A 27,378-nucleotide genomic window follows, 5' to 3' on the forward strand; every position below is an offset into this window, starting at 1 on the left:
CAAAACCTGTTGGATAGCGGCCTGTCCGATCCTTTCTGCAGCCTGTGGAGCCGGAGGTAGAACTCGTACCTGCAGCGAATACAGACCAAATCTCCGTTCAATACTACCAACATAATAATAATGTGTGCGCTGGCCAAAAGTCTATCCGTTCTGTTTAATCTTGCTCTTCTTGATATACGTTTATTGCATGCACTTTCCCAGCCGCTGATTACATGTAAATAGATATGAAGACACTTATTTATAGATAAATGACTTTATTGCGCAACAATAATTAATAATTATTGTTCAAGGTACAAAGCATGCCATCTACTAATGCATAATTACAGTTCATGATTTTAAAACAGCCATTGGCTTATCAATCGGAGCATTGGCTACATATCAGTCGAACAAATAACTAGCTGAGTAGAGAAACCTTACCAAGACCAGACGATATGAAGCACCCCAACCGGCACCAGCACCCACCCCACGATGTTCGGTCCGTATTGGTTAAACGTCATCAACGCCGTGCCGATTCCCACCAATAGCAACCCTGGATAGAAACATGTGGGGTGTCACGTGAGTATGACGTAACTCAGCGTCTGCCATATTGGTGGTTTAAAATAAAACACGTATTGATTGGAGTCCTCCATCATGCATTTTGAAAAAAATGTTAACCTTTAGCACACTGAAGTGGCTGTTTGGTTACCGATTTTCTATTGGTTACAGGCTAAGGCAGCATGGAAAAGGTTAAATTGTGCTCTTACCCAATGTATTTGCATATTTTAAGTACTTGCGTTATTGTTTTGAGGAGGCGGCTTCTTGTACGCATTTTTCTTCAGCCTCAAAGAAATGATAGATACGTGAAGACGTGTTAGAACTCATCATGTGAGAAATGATCTAAATACTTAATTAATGTGTATCAGGTTACAGACTTTCCTCTCAGAATCCGTATTCAACCCGAATTTTTAGCTCGGCGTGGAAGGAATGTTGAAATAATGCTAGATAAAACTGGCAAAGTTGGAGACCGTACCTTGGTTCATGAAGGCGGCCAGTGTTCTCTCCATAGCAGACAGGATAGAGGGGTCCGCAGGGTACTCTTCTGTGAACGACTCAAACTTGGGCTCGCCTGAAAGACATTAGGTCAGGCGCTTACCTTATACAAGTGGCCACAACGTGTCTTAGCCAACTTAATCACGCTCCTAGCGGCCTCCCCGAAAGTTACAGGCCCTAAAGGAGGAATGGTCATGAACCCCAGCCAGCGAGAGACTGTTTTGTGAACACAGACTAGCCGTGTCTTATATCCGTGAATAGTTTATCGGATTGGCAAATCACTATAGTAGCAGAGTTATTTACAGACAATCAAAGAGTTTATGCCAAGATGAAGTTTCGGTAGTCGTTTGTCACATTCATCAGGTCAACACTTACAGGTTCTCGGTCACGTTTGGGACCGCATTATTAACACTGAAAGAGCGACACCTAGCTGCAGTTCCAAGTAGAACCATTGGAAGGCGACAGACGGTCACCGAAACGTTGGTAGGTTACCACACCGTTAAACCAAGGAGGTTTTGTTAAACCAAAGGAATTTTTAAAATTATGATACAGTGTAAAGGACATGTAGATAAGTCGTCGTCTTTTCCGTTTACTGATATCAAAGCCATATCATACACATGCGAACGATTTTATTGTTGTTGTCGTTTTGCCAACAGAACAAATATACATCAAACATGTAGTTCCCAGATGATGGCTTACCTTTTTCAATCCTGTCGGGATCGGCAAACGCCTGGAATCTGTCCTCAGTTGCCTTTCTGGTGGCTACCCTGTTGTTCCCAGACATACTAGTTACGGTTATGTCGTCTCCGTCTGACATGGTGAATCCGCCATTCACCTGGCCTGGTAGGGGAGAACCTACAAGCAACACAACCGGCTTTTTATTGTTTGTCCTATGTACATCTTTGTACGATGTATTTCAAAATCTATATTTCTGTGTTTCTGATATGTCTAACAATATGTTGCAGACATGGAGGGCCAACACACAGTCAAACTTAGCCAGCTTATTTTTTATTTGATTCCATATGAAGCATAGCAACATTTATTTTCGTAGTCAACTGTGCTATAAACTGGGACTGAAAAAATTTAGGGACCCGGCTATGCCCCAAAATAGCCCGATAGCCACTGGGCATCCCATGGGGCCATGTAGATACCACATCTAAAAGGGTAAAAAAATAAGCCAGCAAACCATCCGCGACCAAATTATTACTCAGGACGCGGGGCAAGTCAAATAAAGGTCACTATTGCGTAACTTAACCTCTGTTTGTCCAGAGAGTTGTTAAAAGGTCATACATCCTTTGACTTGGCGATGCTTTTGAACTTTGTTCCGGCGTGTGATTTAGGTAGAAGGGTGATAAATCTACATACATTGTTCAAACCTACTCTTCCTGAAAACATATACCCACGCACACTGTGGCATGGTTTGTTACCACCCTAATTATGCACAATGGTACTTCAATGATCACAAACAGAACCATAAATATATTTGAAAAAATATGTAGAATAACGCTTGATTTGGTTTTTGTAACTCCCATCCTTATTTAAAGCACCAGGAAAGCAAAATCTTAAGTTCGAAGTCTTGAATAGCTTGATTTGATTTTTGAGTACCATCGATCAGGCATACAAAATCTGAAAGTCAAAGTTTTGTATCTGGAAAAGTTTTAATGTTTATACTCATTTCGCGTCATCTGGGAAGAGCCTTAACTTAATTCCTATACTCCACCCGAAAACTATCTACTTGATACGGGGGGGGGGAGTCACAAGGCGGAGCAAGTGGACTAGTAGTACTGTGGACCTGTTGTATTATGTAAGTTCCGAGAACTGCAGCCGGCCAGGGTAGTTGACTGCACTTCGCACTTGCAAACAGTTCGTCTAGTTACTAAAGTATTCCATTTTTTTAAATGTGTCTTTCCTTTGCCTGTGTGCTAAATTTGATCAGTGTGCAAAAAGAATGAGGGAAAGTGACAATGGGGGCAAGTGAACTGTGGACTTGTGATTGTAAGTTCCGAGAACTGGCCAAGGTAGTTGACTTCGCGAATAGTGCAAACAAGCGTCTATTACTAGAGTATTTTTGTCTCAAGAAGAAAAACTGAACCTTGGTCTGTGTGCTAAATTTCAACACATTCTATAACAAATGAGGTTGATTCAAAGGGCGGGGAAAGTGGGCTGTGGACTTGTGAATGTAAGTTCCGAGAACTGACAACGGTAGGCGGAATTCGCGCGAAGTGCGCACAGTCGTCTAGGTAATATTAGAGTATTTCAGTCTCAAGAAAATATCTGCATTTACCTTTGTGTCCAACGTCAAATCATCTCGCTATGATAGGAATAGCACTTAATCTTGTATTGGACCAAAGTCAACCACTGACTGGTACTATTGTTTTCGGGTTACACCGACAAACTTGACCCCCTTCTTACCATGCACGACCAGCAAACTGTTTTAAACACAGTATTACCTTAATGACCGTTAACTACCAGCAGGTAACGTTAACTTACCCATGTTGAAGGAAGGTCCGGGTCTGTCCATTCTCGGTAATGTTAACGTTGATCCACGAACAGCACAACACTGACAAGACAAACAAGTCTTGTTGTTAGTAACAAATTTGACATCGATTAGAGTTAGATATAGTTTAAAAAGACACAACGGAGAACATGTTGACGGAAATAGTCATGCTTACAGTAAACACATCTTCAGAAACTTTCAATTTCATTCTGTGTTTCAGACCAGCTGTATATATGCATGTATACAGTCCGTAAGTATAGACTGACTGCCGGTAGTATACGTATACATTTCGTACAACACATCCGCGACATTCCTACAGTTACTCCAATTTTCTGTCGTGGGCCCGTTGTTTGAAATATATGAAAAGGCTTTAGGTTAGAAGTAATAATAATGTATATATGGTGAAAGATTGGCTATTGTCCCGACATACTTGTCAAAGCCCCACGGGAGCCTGTCCATTTTCTTCGGTAAAGGATAAGGAAATATGATTGCTACTAGAAGCAAGGACGTCAAAAAAGAACCTCCTTGCTAGAAGTAATTTTTATACTCATTCCGTCGTTGAGTTTACTAATGACATATATCAATTTTAACGTCCCCCTTTCACGCTATTTCAATGCTTGTTCTAAAACACTTATATTACCTGAAAACTTTTAACAGCTTGAAGGCCCGCTTTAATGTACCGCGCGTAGGGCTGGCCGAGCTTTTGAATATATGACGTACATGTTTCCTTATTGTGGCAGTAACAAGAAAAACGCACAGGTTTGGACCGTGCCATTATTCGCCCAGGGATGAAAAAAAGGCTGTGTACAGCAGAATATCCAAATACACAAGTGGCCAGATTTCAACTGAGGTCGATTTTTTGCCGCCACATGTTACGCATTCATTCCGAACATTAGTTTTTAAGTCCAGGCACATTGGTCGAATACGCCTTGTTAAAAAAACTTCGTGCAGGAGGTTAGGTACCCTCTGATATCGACAGGGTTAGCTGTTCTTCTCGCCACAATATCATTTTCATGGATTTTGTAACTCAGTATCCTTTTCATGGATCTTGTTATTTTGGTATGTGGGGAGTTATTGAGGTTAAATAACTGATAATTTTGGGCCTTCGAGCAGTTATTTCTTCGTCGGACGACCATTTCTTTACGAACTTGGTTGAACTCTTAAAAGGGTAAAGCGGTCATCCTCAATTAAGGTCAAGTTGCAATTATTTCCAAGATTCAGTAAAAAAAAAACATCGCAAAACTTACCTTAACGTTTTATGCCCCTCAACCCGAGATAAATCTGCCGTGATAAGACCAGCCGAGCTTTTGTAAAGGAATAAAATATGGGTATTCGTTTCCTTGTTATGTCAAGTAGTGTATGTTTGCCCAGGCTTGTAACGATTGCGCTGTTCAAATATTGCCTTCGAAACGATCACGGTGTTTATAACACAAGTGCTACACTCGTGATGTTTTCAAGCAGAGTATAGAACAATATTTGTTGGTTCTTCAGTTGAGTTACACTTACAAGTTGCAATCTTTTCCATAATTTGGACAAAATGACATCGCAAAACCTATCTTCACGTGTTATGCCCCGAAAGTCCCAAATAAATCTATCGGAGGTATGGCCAGCCAAGCTTTTGTAAAGGAATAAATATGAGTATACGTTTCATTGTTGTCTCAAGTAGTGTGTGTTTGCTCAGGCTTGTAAGGATTGCACTGTTCAAATATTGCCTTCGAAACGATCACCGTGTTTATAGCATAAGTGCTACACTCGTGATGTTTTCACAGAGTAGAAACCACTGTTTCTTGGTTATCGCAAGGATTTTTGTTATTGGTTAATTTTGTTGGTTTGGGTGAAAAAATTCAATGTGCAGCAAGATTTTGTTTGTGACGGCAACTTACTTTAACACCCCCATTTCACTAGGGTGATGACCTCGCTACGGTCAAGCAATTTGGTGCTCAATAAATTTCATTGATAGAAAAGCGAACCTTTTCACGATTTTTGTGTTTCGTTGTATTAATTATGGAGTGAAGGTCTACACAAATCCAGTTCACTGCAGAGCAATCCCCGTCTACCGGAATGGGGCCTTACCAATGCACAAATTCACAGCATCTATCCCCCATGTTACACGATGGAAAACAAGACCAAAGCATGGCATAAGTGGCATCAGCACATGCACGCACACACACGCGCGCGCACACACAATCGATGGTCGTAGGACAAGATTTTGGCCAGTAGTTCCACCATACATTGCAATGATTGAGATGTTTGTTAACCCCAACCTATACAGTGTTTCTTTTTCAATCTTTTAATCACAAAAAATCTATTCCCACGTGCTTACGTTACTGTACTGTCAGGCAATAATAGGCCTGTTTACAAAAGAACTTTGGAATCGAGATGACTTCACAGTATCATATAGATGAATGTGTAATTCTTAAGTCTTTACTTTGACTTGTTTGAGATTAAAATTGTGCATCAATATTTACAGATCTACATTATATATACAACATATAATGCAGGCAGACTGTACATTTTGTACTTGGGGATTTTTGGACTCTTTACCACCATCTCTCTATAGTATCATAGTCTGCTTGAGAGAATTCGGGGAATGGCAAAGTACACAAGTAGTAGTCCACTCTGTTGCTGCAGAGGTCTAACATCACACTAACATTATTAGGGTACATTGACATTTAATAGGGAAAACAAATGCTTTTGAACCAAGGTTGACAATGTGGCCAGGTTGGGTTGCTGTAGCTGTCTTACTTTTTTCTACTTACTTACATTCATTTTTTGGATTAGGTGCACTGGTGCAACCAGCTCACAAAATTGGGTGCACCAAAAAAGTTTTGAGTGTACCACTTGAATTTAAGTAGAATGTCAGAAAACCCTAATAACAAAACTTAGTTACAAGCTTTCAAATTCTTAAACAACTACCATGACAGCCATTTTTATTATCCTTCTAACACTTAGATGTCAAGAATATGATGTATACTAGTATACTTGATATCTTTTCATACACAAACCTAATAAAATATTTGGGTGCACCTTGTGCATCCATTGAAAAAACTTGGGTGCACAGTTCCAATTATGGGTGTACCTGCACCCAGTATTTCGAGCCCTGCATGTACATTGTTCAACTGTGCCAGTTATCTGTGATTTTCAAGGGCAGCTGATTGAGACAACCATGCTCAGTGCTGTATAAAACCAGATAAATGAGAATGACTGTTTGTGTAAGACTTATAGTAGTTACACTATGGTAGTGCATGTTGGTGGGTGAGCACACTGGTGACCACCCACATGGGTGAGCTTCGAATCTCTCACCTGCCAACCTGGTCACATATTTGGGGGAGCCTTGTCAATAAAAAAAAGTCTGCTCTGACAAGCTCTGCCCAAATCCCCCCTCCCCCCACAAAAAAACTTTGGACATTGCACACAAAGTCAAAGGCCTTTCCATGTACCTCCAGACACTGGATATGAAGCACATATATGTGATCATCCTTCATTGGCCCTTCAGAAGGTGATCAAGGAGGATGCTGGTTTACCGGAGGATGGGCTTTGTTCTGACAGGGACTTGTGACAAAACTTGCGTCACCTCACAGAAGATGAACTGAATTTATGCAGCAAAAATCTTACAGCACGCAACAAGGAAACTTGCCTTGTATGTTTGAGAGGAATGAAGAAGAGAAAAAAAACAATACTGCACACATGTTCTGTGGTGGCTATGTCATTGGTCATCGTCGATGCCGACGGACGAACAAGAATATTTCAGGAAACTTGCTGCCCTGTGTTTTATAAGGAGTTGAAAGTCCAGACATGTTCTATGGTTGCTATGACAGTGTCCAGTCTTCCTGTGGTTTTAGGTAAGTGTGATTGTCCATGTAGATGTGAGACAGACCAGGTCCATAGTAGTTGATGACATACTTGGAGCCATCAGAAGGACCTACAACCTAATGGATCAGAAACAATCTGTTAATATCAGACATGTCCTTGAAACATAGTCCACTATATCATTAAAAATATATGATACACACTGAGGTTATTACACTGAAACATGCACTTACATATACACAATCCAATGTTTAATTTTGTTCATGACCACATCACCTAACCTAGCCAAAAAGCAGTTACTCAAGCCACTGGATATGATTTTGGAAACTGTCAGATTGTTTTTCATCAGTAACACCGGAGAGTTTTTATATCCTATCCTAATTTCCAAACCTCATGTAAAATTGACAAGCAAGCATGTAGTAAGATCTACACTGCCTCAAATACATTACTGTAACAATAAATATCAAGCAAAAAAGTGAAGGGATGAATAGATATATGAATGAATTAAGACATTCCCATACATTGAAGAGACTTACCTGTGTAGCTATCAGTATGATGTCCACTAGTTGACCCAAGAACATGAACCCCAAAGTGCACAACTTTAACAACCCTGGGAATATAACAATATATTTATTCACTTATTATGGGTGAAAATATGTGCAGAAATAGATGATGTTTTACCCATGCTAAGATCAAAACAGTCTTCAGAATCAGAGTAATGTATTTTTCAGATATGTCTTGCAAATACATATTCTATGTTATTTCCTGCCAGTGAGTAAGTATAGTCGGCATTTTTTTGAGCCTTAAAACAAAGATGATGCATGTGTCAAGCAAGTTTAATTTGTATGTTGATTGGATACCATAACACATTAGTACCCTAGTATACAATGTACATGTAAGAATCACATTATCAATACTAAATGCTCCTAAATACTTCTGCGATAGATTCAAGCAATTTTCGTTGGTTATTGAGATTTTAAGAAAAAAACCTACTAGTATGTCTGCCTTTAAGTCTTACCTATTGCCGGATATCCCAGGTAAAACCTGTCCACTCCCAACATGCCCAGGAATATTGATGTCAACAGTGCAATATCATAGTGGTACCCATTCCTGTACAAAAGGATAAAGTGTACATTTTACATCACATTCTTAATACAGCTTTAGCTTACTGGAATGCTAATCTTCCAGTAGTTGTGGCAAATGGGGCAGATGAAAAGTATACGCACGTGTTCAATGAAGCAGTGCTTTTCAAGATCTCAAGTATACATGTATTCTGCCCAGTAGACTGTGGCATACTAGTAACATTTTACACATGCCAAGGACTGCAACCATTTCAAGTACATATAAACGCTCTGTCTTCGGCTCTTATCGTCTCGGGAGACGGTCAACAGCTCAGTTTGGGCCTCAGTCACTTACTGGTTACCGTAAAACGCTATATAAAACACTATATAAATGCTACAGTTGAGATTAAAGCTCTTCAGAGCCATTCAAATGATATTTGGTCTAATATACTTTTTTGTAACTGTGCAATTTTATTTTGCACTACTGAAACCCACATCACTTAAACATCAAGTAGCAAAGTACCAACAGTATCAAGTAGAGGTAGAAAACTGCTGGTTACTATAACGTGTGTATCTATATGATATCTACTGTAATATCAAGTACACTGTACTGGTATGTTGAGAGTCAGTGTGACATACGTATATCTACATGGTACATCCTTCTTCAGGTCTCCTGTACAGTTGATGCCTGGAGCTGCCGAACACCACACTGGAATGGAAAGGATCATCAAGATTTGAGTGTTAAGATGTTTGACAAGTCTATAGCTGAAGCATTCCCATTGTTCCTTTTTACCTTGTGTTGTTTGTTTTCATCTATAGTAAACCAAACAATGATTTATGCCATACCTGGGCCGTGATAACATTTGATACAGGTGTTCCGAACCAGTTGATAATTTTCCGTATCACACAAGCTTCTAAGTTGTATCACACACACAGGCTTCCATCGATTTTGCTGGTTATGAGCAAAAAGTAGTTGGCTCACCCAATAACAAAGAATCCAACCCCGAGCTACCAATGTTTAGGGGTATTGAACAGCACAACACAATAATAGACATGACAGTAGTTTTACCTGTGACCAGTCCCTCCTTTCTGCAGCCCAGGGCTGACTGTGTGTCTGTGTCTATAGCAGGCTGGGGACAGTGGTACGTGCCACAGTCAAGGAAAGATCATTATGGCATGATTAATGACACAATTCACCGTTGATGTTGAGAGCTATGTTGGGAATGTCTTGTTGTTGATCGAGTTAGTATGTCCCTTCAAGCATCAAATGCCTGATCCAGTTTTCAGTACATGTAACGTGTTCTTACACTAAGTTACAGTTAAAATAAACTTTGATCTGACTGTCTATGTCATCTCTCATTGCATTTACTTAGTCACAGTTAGTGCAAAATTCATGACAGTAGAAAGGATATTGTCCTGTTTTAAGATCTTCACACTTCACAGCTTCTTCCACATCTTGTGCAGACACTCTAAAGTGGCAGAAAGTGACAAAAACAACAAGAAATTGGAGAAAGTTCCGATTTTTCCTCCACCAGGCCGCCATCTTGGATGTGGACTAGTCCATTCCGACTAACAAGGGGGTAAGTAGAGCTCACATCCTGGCCCGCAGGGAACGGAAATAATAAAGACTGGGCGCCGCCAAATCCTTTAGAGGAGTTTGATTCTCAAACCGTGACAGGAAGAAGCGCCAAAAGACAATCTACCCTGGCCGGAAATTTCAGGAATGTTGAAGGTGATTCTACTGCCAAATATTTACATCACGTGACCTCACCTTATCCGGGTAGAGCGTCGGGTGCATTGATACAAACAACCAGAAGTTCTGTAAAAATATCGCCCCTTCTTTGGTAATGCAACAATAAAAAAGCCTTGTAAACCACAAATAAACTGTATTTGGTACTATTGTGCAATATCGTTCATAATAGTTTACTATTATTATCTGCAAACAGTTTATAACGTAGGTTTTGTAAGGTACTATTTTCTGTGTTGGCGGTAGTCAGGTCATGGGGAGGGGTGGAGTTTGTGTCATGGCTGCCCTCTGACCAAAGGAGCAGCAAACTGAGCAAAAATCATCAAATTCGGACCTTTAAAAAGACTCATTTCAAACGTAAGTAGTATTTTCTGCATTATCAAGTGTTGAATACCCACATGGATGTATAAATTTAGTACAATCATGTTTTAGAAATCCAGTTTTGGGCCAGAAACCTCCTAATTTGATGGAATTTGCACCGTAGCGTAACGCTGCTGCTATGGTACCGTGCTTGACGAATCTAAAATGTTATTAGTTTCGAACGATTGATTTAGAATATCGGTGTCAAGGTCACTTTCCACACTTCTCCCCATTCTGTGGTGCATTTCCTTGTACTTATTTTTGCATCATAATCGGTCAAAATACACCATATGGTTTTAGCTATTTAAAATTCGTACCGTTCGTACCGTTACCGTTTTTAAAGGGGTGGGGTGGGGGGTCAAATCGATACAACCCATGACTTGTCTTTAGTCTTGTGGTTAGCTTCCTATTGGTTTTTTTGTTGTTCAAACATCCTCTTAGAGCTGTCTACAACCCTGTTCTTATCCAAGTGGCATGCTCCAAGTGTGTTTTGGGTACAGATACTAGGGGAATGTGCCAGCATTTTACTTCCTTCTGCAAATCTACATTACCAAATTGATAAATATTCAGTAGAGAACATGCCACAGTTGCAAAAAAATTGTCTAAATTTCGCAGCAGCAAAAAAATAGAGTGTTTGCAGTGTTTTTTGAGTTTGTGGCAGCCCCATAATACTGTGTAGTCACATATATAATTTGCTGTACAGAAATGTTCACGGTGGTTTTGACTTCGCTATGAGTATGACTATGAAGCGGCCTCCACAAAAACTGTGAACATAAAACCTCTGCATTTACAGTATTTTTTGTGTTATCTGATTACTAGTTGCCATCTCGCATCTCTCTCAACCCTATCCATAGAGGGCAGTGCCTATTCATATGTATGTGTGTTGAAACTTTATTGTGCTCAGTCACTGACTCACTGACGTTAACCATGTTGTATCATGTGTCTGTTTTACAGTGAAAACTTGTGTTGAAGTTGAACTTGTACCTGGCAAAGGAGTCCAAACAGGACTGCAAACAAGAGAGGCATCATGCCAGTGGGACAACAAGGTAGTGTACTGTTTTAACTGTCTGTAAGTGTAAGGTCACGTGTATTTAAACTGTTAAGGGTTCTCACCAAGATTGTTTCACAGCGTAGGGGGCATCTAAATTTTGCTGTGAAACAATCTTGGTGAGAACCCTTACCTATGTAATTCTACAGTAGGTCACTGGTTGAAACACAACATTCATTTTGTAGGGGCCCAAGTCACAGCGTAGCGACCCCCTACGCTCAAATATGCTGGCGAGAACCATGTCGTTTATTGTAAAGTGATTGGTCAATTGAACCTGGTGAAGGGAGACAAATAAAACTTTTGTTTTAATTTAAATGCTACAGTGTGATCTACAAGCAGATACTAGGAAGCAGAATTTGACGTTTTCCTACCGTAGTTACGCCTTTCTGTTACAATCAGGGAGGTAGTTTATAACAGAAAATTATGGGCAGCCAGGAAAACATAAGAAGTCTGCTTACTAGCATCTGCTTGTAGAAAGACTGATCGTAAGAACTTAGAAGGCTGTAGTATTAACAGCCAAAATTTCTGTACATGTAGTATAGCTATTTACTGTATACAACATGTGGCTGTTATTGTCAGTCCATTTGTCTAATATAATAATGCTGGGCTAGAGGTATTTGGCTGTGATACCCTTGTTTTCTATATAGCAAGTATGCTCTGAAAATTATAGACTTTTCACTATGTATTTATTATGATAATAATTTAACCATATGTTTGGGGTATTTTCATTATCTTCTGACTGATGAACACTTAATTGTGGGTACATAGGTACCAGCTGATATGGTCTCAATCTTATGCTTCTAGACGTGGGTGATAGGCTACTAGTACAATAATCCCCATGCTTACATGCATATTCAGGTTTGTTTTGTTGGAGTCATTCTTTGGATCTGCAATACTGGAATGACCTGAATTCAGATGCCATTGTTTACTTTCCTGCCCATTTCCACATACCTGATGTGTATGTGAGATCAAAATCTTGTAGAGAATGGTTTCTTTGTTTGCATACAGTCAGCATAGGCCATACAGATTCAATTTGTTGGCTGTAGACGTAGGTTGAGAAAAAATGATGTGAAACAGGAAAACCATGAAAGTTCTGGAGTCCTTGAGGAGAAAGCCACTACTACTGGTACAGGGCTCGAAATACCACCTGCATATGCAGATTAGTGCAGGTAATATTGGATGATCCATACGTCCTTAATTCTGAGTGGTGCAGGTAAAATTTGTCTGGTGCAGGTAATTTTTAATGTTACAGTGCAGGTATGCAGAAAAAAGTATTTCGAACCCTGTGGTAGTACAACTGTTACCTTTTTTTGGGCAATCATCAATCATGAATATTTTTGATGAAGCAAGCTTACCTCCCACCTCTAAGTTGTCACTTGAATACAGTATGAAAACTATAATATATCATTCTTGGAACCAAAAAGTCAATATGGTGTGGCCTATAATTACTTTCCAAAAGCAAATTTGTTATCAAAGACATACAAGACTGCCCATGTACCAACCTAAAGCCAAAACACAAATTGTGTTAACACACAGTATGCGCATTGTTCACTCAAACATGCATAAATGCAATTCTTGCACTCTCTATCAACAAGAAGTGGAAGTCTTGCTCCTGCCCAAAATACTGTAAATGCATTTTAAGTTTGCGGGGATTTAATTTCGCGGTAGCAGGAAAAATGACTTTTCGCGGTGGTTTTGATTTCGCGGTAACACCATCGACTGCAGTCTAATACCATTATATTCGCGGTGGTTTTAAGTTCGCGGTGAAGTGGTCACCGCGAAAACCGCGAACATTAATCCACCGCGAACATTTCTGCATTTACAGTATGCAGCCGGCATGTTATGGAAATACAGGACCAACAGACCATGGCATTCCCAACATCATAGAGTGATCGGCTAGACCATTTTCTTTCCAAGTGTGAAAACATACCAACGATGCCTGTATCTGTGTTGTGAGTGCGTGGCATCATGTATTAACACGCGGTCTGACAATGTTGAATAAAATGTTACATAATGTATAAATCAACAGGATAAGGATTTCCTAGCCTGGATGCCAGACCCCCATCTCAATGGTACACATGCATAGTCAAATTTTTCTGCCTAAGAATTTCTCACTGCACATTCTGACATATTTCAAGAACTTAATTTTTCAATGGGCAGATTTTTGACTCAAATTAAAGTTGATTTAAACCCATTCCCCAATTTCTCATTATAAATCCCATTTCCACTTTAGCTCACTGAAGAGCTGTTCTTCTAAGATGGTTGTGACAGGGAAGACATTTATATTGTACTGGGGAAATTTCCCTAGTTCTTTCAGACTACTACAGTTTGAACAGTAGACCACGGCTTAACTTCTTGTCGTAAGGACTGCAGCCCATTCTGGTATAGCGTGCTTGTCGGGTGAGCGACACAGCTGGAATCAAACTCCCGCCTTCTAGTTTTACATGTACTTGTAGTTCCTGAGGCAGGGTCGATGATCACTGGCCTATGCATGGTATCCAGGCTAGAGCTGCTAGTAGAAGCGTGATTTAGAAGTTAGAGCTGAATACAAGCGTGAAGCTGCATTCTTCTCATGTGAGAAAACATACCATAGATGGCTGTGTCTGTGTGGGGAGTGGGGAAGTATTAGCACTACGGATGTTTATTGTAGGGGAGGTCAGAAAGGTCACAGACAGCACACGTATGTCATATATTTCCCATTTATAGACGTGACAAGCCAAGGGGCTGTGCACTACAGTCAAAGGCACATGGACAGTTGTGCTTTCTCTCCAAGCAGAGAGAGACATGTGGATAGTTGTACCAGTCTTTCTCTCTAAGCAGAGGTTCAGCTACGACTGTTTTCTTACATGTTTTTGACCAGTTCGGCTGGCAGGTATGAAGAAAATGAGACAAAACAGAAAGCCAGACAATATTAAAAAAAAACGTTCTTTGGGCACAATTCATCAAATTGTGGGCTTGTCCCAAAACTGCTCAAGATTGCATGTTTGCAAATTCAAAATCTGACATGCAAAATGGATTGGGTACCTGTATTCATGTATCTGTAAGCAACTGAACATGAAAGGCTATCCCTGATAGTTTAAGCCTCTAATGCAGTGTAGTTTTTCAGACTGGCCCAGTGCCTGTAGACCACACTTTGTGATATGACCTTAAAATCCTTTGAGATGCTGCTGTCTGGACACATACCCAAAACTTCTAAAGAAGTGATATAAGTGATATGCTCCTGTGTGAACCAATTTGAAAGATACTTCATTTTCACCATTTGTATTTGCAATGACAGAGGGTGTCAAATACTACAAGTATGATATATTGTTGTGATTCCTTTGTTGTGAAGTAGCAAAACAACTATTGTTTTGATCATCACTCATTCACAAGTTTTTGCAGACAATGCTGACTGGAAAAGTGATGCCACTTGGCACAAAAATCTGTGTATTGTCATTAATTTTAGCAAAACTAACAAAGAAAATTGGAAAGAAACACAATAAATTTCAAAAGTAGTATAGTGGAGCTGGCTAGGAGTATAGTGGAGGGCCTCCATTATTCTATCCTCTGGGGAGGACCCTGAAAAGAGATCTAGTTGTAGAACAGTGTGTAACCTACATGTATACTAAACAGGCCAAACCCATGCATCTGCTACCAGATGAAAAGTTGGTTGCCATACTTGGCACTGAGTGGCCCAGGATTAGTGTACTGTTACAGTCTCACTTATGTCCCAGCAGGCAACTGATAAACCATATCTGCCACATCTGATAAAGTTGGCAAGAGAAAGGTTTGGCAGGGTGACAAGGGCTCCATGATTTATCCACAGTTATGTTCAGGCTTTGAAATACACATACTTAACTTGCAATTTACACATAATTTTCGAGATATGCACGTGAAAATATTCTGAACTTGCAATCTTGCATGTTGAAAATTCCTGGCCGTAAAAAATACTCTCAGGAATTAGACACCCTACTCTTAGACAGAACGACATATGGATGTCTGTCTTTTTCCTTCCTTGTTTTTGCCGGTAACTTCCTCCTGTAGCTTCACTAGATGTAATCATAATTCGCCGATTCAAGCTAGCAATCCTCGTCATGATCGCCGCCTAGTCTTATTTTGCATGAAAATTTTTAAAATTGCGCGTAAAAGTTTTGCCAACTTGCAATTTTGCATGTAGCAAAAAAAAAGGATTTCGATACCTGATGTTGCTATTCTTAGATTTGTGGATGGAGGTTAGACATCCTGATACTTCTTAGATTGATTTGACAAAGAGGAAGTTCTATAATTTCTTCTTATCTGTTATCAAAGGACTGTCTTTATACAAATGTTACAATGACATACATCAGTAATTATAACAATTTGAATATACATGTATGTAGTAGTACTAGTAGTAGTAGTACATGTAGTACAGTAGAAGCCAGTTAATTGCACAACGGATTAACGCACACTTCTGTTAACTGCACGGATTCCCAAAATCCCAAACCAGTGTGGTCTAGCTAGATAATTTCGCATTATTGCACCAGTCGGATAATTGCACAAAATTCACTGGCAAATAGACCGTGCAATTAAGCGGCCTCTACCATATAGTCTAAGACTATAACCATTTCCTTTGTACGTGTAACTGTAAGTACTAATTTTGCAGCTTGTACTGTTAAGTACAAAGGTAGTGTGTTACTTTGACTTTGAGCTGCTTTACCCAATTATCTGGTATGCAATACAAACAAATAAACAAACAAACAAACAAGCAAACAACTATTCTCTCCCGCAGAAGCGGAGCATGCTGTTGACGTACTGCAGAAGATGCAGGAACAGCTGCGTGCTGGCGGGGACAGCAGTGTTGACCTTGCCTCCATCATCCACATGCTGGACAGCCCGCTGTTCCGACAGATCCTCAACATTCAGGCTTCTGTTAAACAGCTCAAAAAACAGGTAAATAAACAAACAAACAAACATACAGGCCTCCGTCAAACAGCTCAAGAAACAGGTAAACAAACAGGTAAACAAACAAACAAACATATATTCATCTGTCAAACGGCTAAAAAAACAGGTAGGAACAAGGACAAAAGGTCTAGAGTCATGAAAAAGTTGTGCTGTAGCTACAGTTACACATTAGAGGGCCAAAAGATATATTTCTTCACCTATCCACCTAACGTCCTTACAATACACCCTTGGGTTCTTAAGTTATGCTAACCACAAATATTCGTCATCACACATAGACAGAGAGACAGATGGACACATGCCAAAAACAATACTTCTATTTTTCATGAAGATAACAAGTTTACCAACAAACTAGTAGTTGCAGTTTCATGGAATACTGTTCGGAGTGTTGAAACTTAAATCACTTTCTTAACATTGCCAAAAAGGTAGGAGCTCTTGTTGAAAATTACTATGCAATATTGAATGACATTTTTATAGCAAGTTGCTAGGGAGCACAATCTTTCTTTCAAATTTTGCATGTCGAGCTGTCAGAAGTGGAGAGAAGTAAAAGTAAGATGCCACATTCCATGACCAACATTCGGTGTGTATAAGTTCTATGACAGCTCCTTGACAGCTTTAAAAGTAAAACATCCCTGTTCCGTGTGTTCCTCTCCCCCAGGTAGAGAACTCCCCTCCGTCTGCTGTACAAGACTTTGAGTTCTCCCCGACCGGTCACCTGGTGATGGCCCCCAAGGGTAAGGCCAGCAACGGCACTACGGTGGTCGAAGTCAACGGACAGCCAGGTACGTACATCTTGTATTTCATCATCAAACTTAAGGTTGACCCTCCTTCTTGGTAAACAGATTTGCCTTGTAATACAGATATCTCTTATAAAAGTTTTCATAAGTTTTGGCGGGGATATTCTGATTTCTCTTGCACACCAAGTTTCAAGAAGATATAGCAAATTACCATATGATATCTAGTAGACCATTCAAATGAGTCTCTTTAGTATGGCTCGGCCGGAAATCGAACTCACAACCTACTGAATGGAAGGCAAACACTGTCGGCCATTGCACTTCAGCTGGTGAAACGAGTATATCAGTAACTACATTTTTCCTCTGTCCCTCTGTCCAGCCAAGTCTTTAGTATGGCTTGTCTGGGGATCAAACTCATGACCTACCGAATGGAAGGCAAACGTTCTACTTCTTGGCCATTACACTGGTTAAACGAGTGTATCAGTAACTACATTTTTCCTGTGTACTTCTGTCCAGCGGAGGCAGTGGCTGTCCATGGAGCCCCCTCCCTTATGTCAGCTGCACCCCAGATGGGAGAGGAGGACTTCCAGAGGGCCATACAGGTGAGAAATTAATTACTTCAGGTACAAGAAGGTGAGATGCAAGGCAATAACAATAGCAAGGCCTGAGTAATGGTCTCTCCAGAGAGCCATGCAGGTACCTCAAGTACTGTAAATGCATTTAAGTTAGCAGGGATTTAATTTCGCGGTAGCGGGAAAAGGGACTTTTCGCGGTGGATTTAATTTTGCGGTAACATCATAGACTGCAGCCTAATACCATAATAGAAAAATGTTCGCGGTGGATTTAAGTTCGCGGTGAAGTGGTCACCGCGAAAACCGCGAACATTAATCCACCGCGAACATTTCTGCATTTACAGTATTTGTTTATTGGTTTGAAATTCACCACACGTGGATGCGATGAGAGAAGACTGTAAACACCTTTGCTGACTCTCACCCCAGCAAAGTACAATAGATTGAAGTTCAATAAAAGAAACAAAAGGCCATCTGCAATATACTAAAAAAAACAATGACATAGTAATTTCAAGGAAACATATGGTCAGCAAACTACCATGCTCTTGGTGCCCAACAAGAGGCACACGTACAGAGGTTGTCAGGTATAGTTAAAGAATGATCTTTAAACCAGTTAGCAACAGATTTGACAAGCAGATCTTGTATCAGGTACCGCAGGGTGAGAAACTAGGTACCATCTAACAACAGCAAGGCCTAGTAATGGTCTCAATGGTCTGAAATTCTTGAACCATAAAATTGTGGAAAATCTGAATCTCATAAATTCTTGTTGTTTATTTTGTTCCTTTTCTCATATAGTCTTATTGTTGCTAAGATCCATAACATAGATAGAGGAAGTAAATGTCAGAAATATAATAATGAGTGTTGAAATTTGCAAAGAGCACAAGTTATTCTCTTTTCCAATAAAATTAGGAAGCATCTTTTCTCTTCTTGTACTCTGATAGCACTGTGAAGAAAGGCAAGGACAGTAATTTACTACTTTGTGGGGAGCAAATTTATGCTCTCAAAAATTCTTGTCAGATTTCATTTCAACCTGTCTCTAGTTCTCAAAGAAGTTCATGAATAATAGATAACAGCTTTGTAATGGAACTCCCTAGTGGAGACTGTGATTCCGTATGGAAGTACCATCTCTTTTAGTGTTAGCACTTTAAATAATATGGACTTGATATGTAATAATCGTTATGAAATATCGTTAGTTTGATTGTATATGATATTGATGGATAAGGCAGGCATAGGATGAAATAAATGATTAATGATCGGTTTGGAGGAGGGAATAAGGAGTATCCAGGCCAGGAGAAAATTGTAGGGAAGATATGATTAAATATTGATGATAATCGTTGTATCATATTCACATTTTGACGAGCTGGTATTCACACGAATGTTGCGGCAAGGGCAGTGAGATTATATAAGGATCTTCTAAAGATGGGTAAAAGGGTTCGTTCATGCAAAGATAGGCTGAAGTTCACCTTGTGTTTGGTGAAGACCTTAGACAAGGTAGGTTTAGTTATGTTTGAGAGATAGTTTTTAACAGCCATGTTGGTGATAGATTTATAACGATGCATGCATGTGTTTTTGGCCTTTTCAAATATTGTTTTGATTTTGAGATTTTTCTTCCTTGCAATAGGCAGTTCTATAGAGGTTTACAAAAATGATAAAGACTTTCGTTCATCTTCCTACAATTTTTACAAAACAATTTTTGAAATGGATGTACAACGATGACCCAGTTAAAGAATTCAAATAGGTCAACAGTGTCCCCATTAGTTTATGATCTAACCTTCCTGAGCCTATTCCTAAGATATGCTAGCCTTGGTTCTCTCATTCTCTCAAAGTAAATGTGTATTAACTGGCTGTTTACAATATTTATTTTATTTATTGGTTTGATTGTTCAGCACACACAGCCAGGGCTGCCCAACTAGCCTGTGGTTATTACAACAGGCTAGCTTTGCTGTCAAAGACAATGACAATACAGATAGAATTTGACATGGACAGCATAATACAACATATGCATCAAGGTCCAAATTTTATTCATGTTGATCCTTTGCTATAGCTTTATCTTTTGAATAGAAATTAAATTGCCATTGCCTTAGCTGTTCACAATCTATTTTTCAGTTAAGCTGCACATATAGAAATCACAACTTGAAAGTTCATCTGTGTTGGTAGAAGTCATTCTGGAACGAGCTGAAGTGTAATTTTCCAACTAAAGAATTGTTCATTCCTCATCAAGGACTGCAGCTGATTAATTGAAAAGTTAGAAAAGTCCAATTTTTGTGTTGGAAAGTACAGTTCAACTTGTTCCAGAATGTAGAAATCACATTTCTGATACATTTTTGTCTTTGTACCACCAGGCAGCAGCTCAGGGCAGAGAAGTGGAGAACATCAAGCTGTATAAGCCTGAGACTGGAGGTCTGGGCTTCAGTGTGGTGGGACTGAGGAGTGAGAACAGGGGAGAGCTGGGCATCTTTGTACAGGACATCCAGCCTGGAGGGGTGGCGGACAGGTACGTTTGTTTGCTTGCTTGTTTGTTTGTTTGTTTGTTTGTTTATGGTTTAAGTCAGGGCTTCAGTGTGGTGGGACTGAGGAGTGAGAACAGGGGAGAGCTGGGCATCTTTGTACAGGACATCCAGCCTGGAGGGGTGGCAGACAGGTACGTTTGTTTGTTTGTTTGTTTGTTTGTTTGTTTGTTTGTTTGTTTGTTTGTTTGTGGTGAAAGTCTGGGCTTCAGTGTGGTGGGGCTGAGGAGTGAGAACAGGGGAGAGCTGGGCATCTTTGTACAGGACATCCAACCTGGAGGGGTGGCGGACAGGTGTGTTTGTTTGTTTGTTTGTGGTGAAAGTCTGGGCTTCAGTGTGGTGGGGCTGAGGAGTGAGAACAGGGGAGAGCTGGGCATCTTTGTACAGGACATCCAACCTGGAGGGGTGGCAGACAGGTACGTTTGTTTGTTTGTTTGTTTGTTTGTTTGTTTGTGGTGAAAGTCAGGGCTTCAGTGTGGTGGGACTGAGGCGTGAGAACAGGGGAGAGCTGGGCATCTTTGTACAGGACATCCAGCCTGGAGGGGTAGCAGACAGGTACGTTTGTTTGTTTGTTTGTTTGTTTGTTTGTTTGTTTGTTTATGGTGAGAGTCAGGGCTTCAGTGTGGTGGGACTGAGGAGTGAGAACAGGGGAGAGCTGGGCATCTTTGTACAGGACATCCAACCTGGAGGGGTGGCAGACAGGTACGTTTGTTTGTTTGTTTGTTTGTTTGTGGTGAGAGTCAGGGCTTCAGTGTAGTGGGACTGAGGCGTGAGAACAGGGGAGAGCTGGGCATCTTTGTACAGGACATCCAACCTGGAGGGGTGGCGGACAGGTGTGTGTGTTTGTTTGTTTGTTTGTTTGTTTGTTTGTTTATGGTGAGAGTCAGGGCTTCAGTGTGGTGGGACTGAGGAGTGAGAACAGGGGAGAGCTGGGCATCTTTGTACAGGACATCCAACCTGGAGGGGTGGCGGACAGGTGTGTGTGTTTGTTTGTTTGTTTGTTTGTGGTGAAAGCCTGGGCTTCAGTGTGGTGGGGTTATGCAGTGAGAACAGGGGAGAACCTTACAATAACGTGCCCTAGACACGGGATAACAAACCACTGCCCTTTCAACCTCAGAAAAATATGGGAATACCTTTACCTTTAATGTATGGACAAAAGAATATAATGTATATCTTCTCATTCATCTCCCAGGGATGGTCAACTGAAGGAGAGTGACCAGGTCACTGTCACTATCCGGTTTAGCGTACGTTGTTCTCTGTCTTGCAAGGGTTGGATGTTGCAGGATGTCATTTAGGATCTCCAGCTGCTTCTTGCTAATATTGAGAGCTAGCCCTGGTGACAATATCATACTCCATGTGTATTGTCTTGTCTCTCAGGGATGCCCAACTATGAGAGTGACCAACTCCTGACTAATACAGGAAGCTAGCCCTGCTGACAACATTATACTCTATGTTTCTTGTCTTGTCCCGTAGGGATGGTCGACTGAAGGAAAGTGACCAGATCCTGGCCATTGACCATCAGCTGCTGGATGCCAGCATCTCCCACCAGGAGGCCATCTCCATACTGCAGAAGGCACATGGCATCGTTGAGCTTGTCGTGGCGCGCGGCGGTATTCCCGAACCGGACGCCTCCGACAGCAGGGGGCCTTCCAACCTGTCCGAACTCGCTGAGAAGGTAAGATCATCAAAATCCTGAAGCTATTGGTGATTGAATCTTTGAGCTTCTTTTCTAGCAAACTTACAAAACTAGCCTATAATATGGTGCCAAAAAGCAGTTACTCAAGCAACTGGATATAATTTTAGATACAGTCAGTCAGGCTTTCCAACATGTTCATACTCACTGAGAAGGTTTGTTTGATTACTTTGAACCTTAATTTATTCATTAAAGCTCAAATCATCCATGAGGGAGGTAGGGATCAGATAAAATATAAGTTACAGAGATGCAGATTACCTTTAAGCTTTGCTACCTGCAAAATTGCCAAATTAGCCGTAAATTGGATTCGTGTATTTAGACTGAGATGTGTTTTTGCTAAATATTCAACATCTTTGTGACCATTTACAGTGTGGGTCTTCCTTTTGCTTTAATGTTGCAAGGTGTCTAATAGATAAATCACATTTGTTTTACCTGAAATAACAATAATCCATGTGTTTTTCCAGTGATTCAGCAATGACAATGTTTTTTTCTTTTCAAATTTTGCAATTTTCTGCTTGACATTGAAATGTGTTTACTGTGATTTGCAGAGTCCCAGCGCTTCACTCCCCCCAGAAATGGCAGATGCAGTAAGTTGAACCAATCACAGTTACAATCAATCAGCATGCTCATACAGCAGTTGATCATTTCAGTGATTACTGCTAATCATCCTTTGCAGCAACTTGAAATATTCCTTTCTTGATATGAAATACTGTAAATGCATTAAAGTTCGCGGGGATTTAATTTCGCGGTTGCGGGAAAATGGACTTTTCGCGGTGGATTTAATTTCGCTGTAGCGCCATGAACTGTAATCTCTTACTGTTATGGAAAAATGTTCGCGGTGGTTTTAAATTCGCGGGGAAGCGGCCGCCGCGAAAACCGCGAACATTAATCCACCGCGAAAGTTTCTGCATTTACAGTATCCTTGCATGCACCTACCCACTTGGTTAGCACTATCATAATGGTAGAACTGTTCATCATTGTCAGTTTATTCACTCTCAAGTCAAATAAGTCAAGTCGACTTAACTTAGTAGTTTCCTTACTTCAAGTTGTCTTTCACTTCTGTAGTCAGACTCTATTATTCTCCTCTTTTAGGTACTTATTGTTTATAAGGCCACACCAATGAAGTTGTCTGGTCCTTAGAAATTTTGTGGTTGCAGAAACCAAAACTAGAAATTTAGAGTAAAAAATTTAGCAAGATGATACAATGAAAACAGAAAGTTGAGAGGAAAACTCTACCCTGACTATATTCACTCCCCAAACGTGTGAGCACTGACTCGTTTTCTTATCTTCTTTTCTGCATTACTTCATAAGTCTGAGAAGCAACAGATTGGTGTGGTTAAATACGTGACTGCATGATGCAAACTTTTAAACTTGTTCCTGATGTGTGCCCCCAGCTCGGTGTGACACGGTGGTCATGTGATATGTCAGGCTCAGTTGGAAACACCTTGTGACTTAGTGTAAATGCAGAAATGTTCGCGGTGGATTAATGTTCGCGGTTTTCCCAGTGACCGCTTCACCGCGAACTTAAAACCACTGCGAACATTTTTCTATCATGGTATTAGACTGCAGTCTATGGTGTTACCGCGAAATTAAAACCACCGCGAAAAGCCCTTTTCCCCGCTACCGTGAAATTAAATCCCCGCGAACTTAAATGCATTTACAGTACTCCCTACATCACTTCTTTCCCTGCCTTAGGTAGCTAGGCTATTTTGCACATTTTTCCTGGATGTCTGTATGATTTCCTCCGGTGTTGTTCTCTCAGCTCGGAGTGACACAGTGGTCATGTGATGTGTCAGACTCAGTTGGAAACACCCTGTGACTTATTCCCTACATTACTTCTTTCCCTGTTGTATGTAGCTAGTAATCTCCAAGCAGATCCTACAGTAGTATACATGTACCTGTAAGATGGTATCAAAAGCTGGCAGAGGACTGAAGCCGGCTTAGGAGTGTGTTTCGCTACCGGGGAACATGGCAAATGGACACCTTTTGGCTGACTACACTCCTTGGCCAGTTTGGTACTATTTTATGCCATTGTAGGATCTGCTTGGAGATTAGTGACTTACTCCCTACATCACTTCTTTCCCTAGTAGCTAGGCTATTTTGCACATTTTTCCTGGATGTCTGTATAATTTCCTCCCGTGTTGTTCCCCAGCTCGGTGTGACACAGTGGTCATGTGATGTGTCACGCTTAGTTGGAAACACCTTGTGACTTATAATCTCCGTCCAAGCAGATCCTACGGTAGCATAAGATAGTATCAAAAGCTGGCAGAGGAGTGAAGCCGGCCTAGGAGTGTGTTTGGCTACATGGCAAATGGACACCTTTTGGCTACCTACACTCCTTGGCCAGTTTGGTACTATTTTATGCCATTGTAGGATCTGCTTGGAGATTAGTGACTTACTCCCTACATCACTTCTTTCCCTAGTAGCTAGGCTATTTTGCACATTTTTCCTGGATGTCTGTATAATTTCTTCCCGTGTTGTTCCCCCAGCTCGGTGTGACACAGTGGTCGCACGTGGAGATGATCGAGCTTGTGAACGACGGCCGAGGTCTCGGCTTCGGGATTATCGGCGGGCAGACGAGGGGCATCGAGGTCAAAACCATTGTACCTCAAGGGGTGGCAGACAGGGTGAGTAGATCAATCACTAACTTTATATGTACTAAACTAAACACTAAGCCAACGAATGCCTTTATTGAAATGTCCAACGGTTCTCTTAGAATGGCTCTGGAAAAAAGTTGAAATATATACCTGTTCTGAGAGTGACTTTTACGTGTTATTGTCATAGTTTTTGGTGGCATGTAACCCTGTTGACCTGACATTTATGCCGCAGAAAATTTTTGTGGTTCTGTTTCAAGATTCTGTGAAAGGTAGTGCATAGTCTCTGGCATACATGACACAAATCTTGGTCCTCAGCATCTTACCGCAGGGATTTGTTTATTTACAAGATATCCTTTAGATTTATGATTAGTTTCCAGGCTATCACTTGCACATTCTCTTCTATCAAGTAATGATGATTTTTTTTATTTATATTTTTATTCACAAATAACATTACAACACATAAACAAAAGGTGGACCATCCAAACCATATAAATCATATATACAAAGGAAAAGTAACTGTTATGTAAAACATAAATCCAACAGAAACTAAATTTCCCCACTTCCCATGGTGCTTTGCCATCTTCCCTCTCCTGTTAGCAATTTGACCTTCAACCTTTTCGAAGAAATTAACATAATTTATAAATGATTTGAAGTTAACTTTTTTAGATTCTCTGCATTTGTAAATGTACATCATACTACATGACCTTTTTTTTTACCTTTCTTTTCCCAGGATGGCCGGTTGAAGCCAGCCGACCACATCCTGCAGATCGGAGACACTCCACTGAAGGGGATGGGGAGTGAGCAGGTCGCTAATGTGCTACGGCAGTCAGGCAGTCATGTCAGACTTCTCATAGCGCGTGGCAAGCTCAACAACACACAGGCCGCACCTGCAGCTACAAGTGTTAAACAGGCAGAAGAGGTTTGTTTGTTTGTTTGTTTGTTTGTTGATTGCTGTGTATGAGGAGTGAGTTTTATGGTCAGGCTGCCATGTTAGGTTACTGATCGCACGCGGGAAGCTCAACAACACACAGGCCACACCTGCAGCAACAAGTGCTAAACAGGCAGAGGAGGTTTGTTTGTTTGTTTGTTTGTTGATTATTGTACTGTATAAGGAGTGAGTTTTATAGTCAGGCTGCCATGTTAGGCTACTGATTGCTCGTGGCAAACTCAACAACACCCAGGCTGCACTTGCAGCTACAAGTGCTAAACAGGCAGAAGAGGTTTATTTGTTTGTTTATTTGATTATTGTGTATGAGGAGTGAGTTTTATAGTCAGGCTGCCATGTTAGGCTACTGAACGCTCGCGGGAAGCTAAACAACACACAGGCCACACCTGAAGCTACAAGTGCTAAACAGGCAAAGTAGGTTTGTTGATAAGAACTGTGTATGAAGAGCAAGTTATCAAGCAATATGAATTAGGCAGCCATGTGAAGTTTCTCACAACTAATGGCAAGTTTAGAAGTTCTCAAAACCTTGAAGCAATACCTAAAGCAGTGTGCGACTTAACCAGTGTAAACCTGCTGGACAAAGCTGCTTGGAAGCTGGTGTGACTAGACTAGCCAACTGTTGCCCACCCATGTCAGGGACACAAGCAGCAGTATAATAGAAAAAAAACGGGCTTCTTAACTACATACCACTACAGTTTTGTTTGTAACTACAGCTGTGTGTTTCTTTGTATGTTGTTGATTGGATGTAGTGCTAAGACTTAGTGCAGAGATAGAACAATTTCTAGCTAATCATAATGTATATGAAGTACTGTAATTCACTTTATCTTCACGGTACCAAACTTTCACGGTCTGAGAAAATTGAACTTGTTCTCGGAACTAAATGTTCACTGTCGAGGCAAGTGTGCATGAAAAAAGTCTGTGAATTATTTTTTATCGGTAATGATAAGTTCACGTTACAGTCGTCACCGTGAAAACCGTGAACATAACAGTACATTGAAAAAATCAGGAATTACAGTATATGATGATCTTATTCTTCCATTTGCCTCGCAAAGGTGGAGAGCGCACCGAGTGCAGAGATAGAACAGTTTGAAGCAGAACTCACGAAGGACAGCCAGGGACTGGGCATCACCATAGCTGGATATGTGGGTGAGAAGTCCTCGGGTAAGGCAATAGTTACAATTCTTTTCATAATTATATATCTTTTCATGATACAGTCAAACCTGTCTATAGCAGCCACTCAAGGGACTTGAGAAATAAGGCCACTATAGACAGGTGGCCACTATAGAGAAAATGTTGATCAATTGACCATGAGCAAGCTACACATGATTTCAGTTCCCACCAATCTTTCTCACCAAGTAACATTGTCTCGATCGGTACATTCACCGACAAAGACTTGCACTTTAATGCTCAAGGCATGCATACCTTCTGCTACCGCCAAAATGACCCTGTCAGGAACTCCAAATCCTCGCAAAGTACAATTTCAAACTCGGTGCAGGGTGACATAATGCTGCAGTATGGTTGCACCAGGCAGTGTTTCTGTATCAACGGGACCGGAAATCGTGTGGCCGTGGCCACGTTGGACAGGTGGTTGCTAAGCCTATTTCTTAATCATTACGAATCCAAGGGACCGACAAAAAGTGGCCACTATGGCCAGTTGGCTGCTATGCAAAGGTGGCCGCTAATACAGGTTTGACTGTATCGATAACTGGTTTTATTCAGAACATATAAGAGCTGAATTACATGTTATGTACAATAGGTAAAGGGTTAAAAGACAAGTCTTACAAGTCTAGCATACCTGAAGGGTTAAACCACAGACTGATCCATTTAAAGATTACAATCCAAGCTAAAATGTATGTATTGACA

General features: G+C 40.7%; 3 protein-coding genes across 3 annotated transcripts in view; 1 reads left to right on the forward strand and 2 right to left on the reverse strand.

Moving 5' to 3' along the window:
• LOC118431597 overlaps nt 1-3,636 on the reverse strand; it is a 4,705-nt gene extending 1,069 nt beyond the window's left edge. The window contains exons 1-5 of the mRNA XM_035842839.1: nt 3,520-3,636; nt 1,729-1,884; nt 1,010-1,105; nt 418-529; nt 7-69 (exon numbers count right to left, since the gene is read on the reverse strand). Coding sequence (XP_035698732.1) covers nt 7-69; nt 418-529; nt 1,010-1,105; nt 1,729-1,884; nt 3,520-3,550 — 458 coding nt within the window. The 5' untranslated portion in view covers nt 3,551-3,636. The remainder of the gene's footprint in view (nt 1-6; nt 70-417; nt 530-1,009; nt 1,106-1,728; nt 1,885-3,519) is intronic.
• Nucleotides 3,637-6,581: 2,945 nt separating this feature from the next.
• On the reverse strand, nt 6,582-9,977 carry LOC118432462 (TM2 domain-containing protein CG10795-like). The gene is made up of 6 exons (XM_035844047.1): nt 9,810-9,977; nt 9,467-9,543; nt 9,037-9,106; nt 8,355-8,446; nt 7,873-7,946; nt 6,582-7,455 (listed from the first exon to the last, which is right to left on the reverse strand). Exons 1-6 carry the CDS (start codon nt 9,938-9,940, stop codon nt 7,336-7,338), a joined length of 564 nt encoding a protein of 187 aa, XP_035699940.1. The 5' UTR covers nt 9,941-9,977; the 3' UTR covers nt 6,582-7,335.
• Nucleotides 9,978-10,030: 53 nt separating this feature from the next.
• LOC118431598 (multiple PDZ domain protein-like) overlaps nt 10,031-27,378 on the forward strand; it is a gene marked incomplete in the record, with an annotated part of 93,555 nt that continues 76,207 nt past the window's right edge. Inside the window, 11 exon segments of the mRNA XM_035842840.1 lie at nt 10,031-10,129; nt 10,395-10,501; nt 11,459-11,550; nt 16,300-16,502; nt 17,128-17,251; nt 17,720-17,805; nt 20,115-20,266; nt 21,753-21,954; nt 24,462-24,599; nt 25,300-25,488; nt 26,568-26,676. Coding sequence (XP_035698733.1) covers nt 11,532-11,550; nt 16,300-16,502; nt 17,128-17,251; nt 17,720-17,805; nt 20,115-20,266; nt 21,753-21,954; nt 24,462-24,599; nt 25,300-25,488; nt 26,568-26,676 — 1,222 coding nt within the window.

Source organism: Branchiostoma floridae, chromosome 15, assembly GCF_000003815.2.
Source record: "Branchiostoma floridae strain S238N-H82 chromosome 15, Bfl_VNyyK, whole genome shotgun sequence".
Taxonomy (NCBI): domain Eukaryota; kingdom Metazoa; phylum Chordata; class Leptocardii; order Amphioxiformes; family Branchiostomatidae; genus Branchiostoma; species Branchiostoma floridae.

Coding starts and splice junctions, on each gene's coding strand:
- LOC118432462 (XM_035844047.1), bottom strand. CDS start 9,940: ATGGCGGCCTGGTGGAGGAAAAATCGGAACTTTCTCCAATTTCTTGTT. Junction 9,107..9,466: donor AAAGGAGGGACTGGTCACAG/GTAAAACTACTG, acceptor TTTCCATTCCAG/TGTGGTGTTCGGCAGCTCCA. Junction 7,947..8,354: donor CCTGGGATATCCGGCAATAG/GTAAGACTTAAA, acceptor TTATATTCCCAG/GGTTGTTAAAGTTGTGCACT.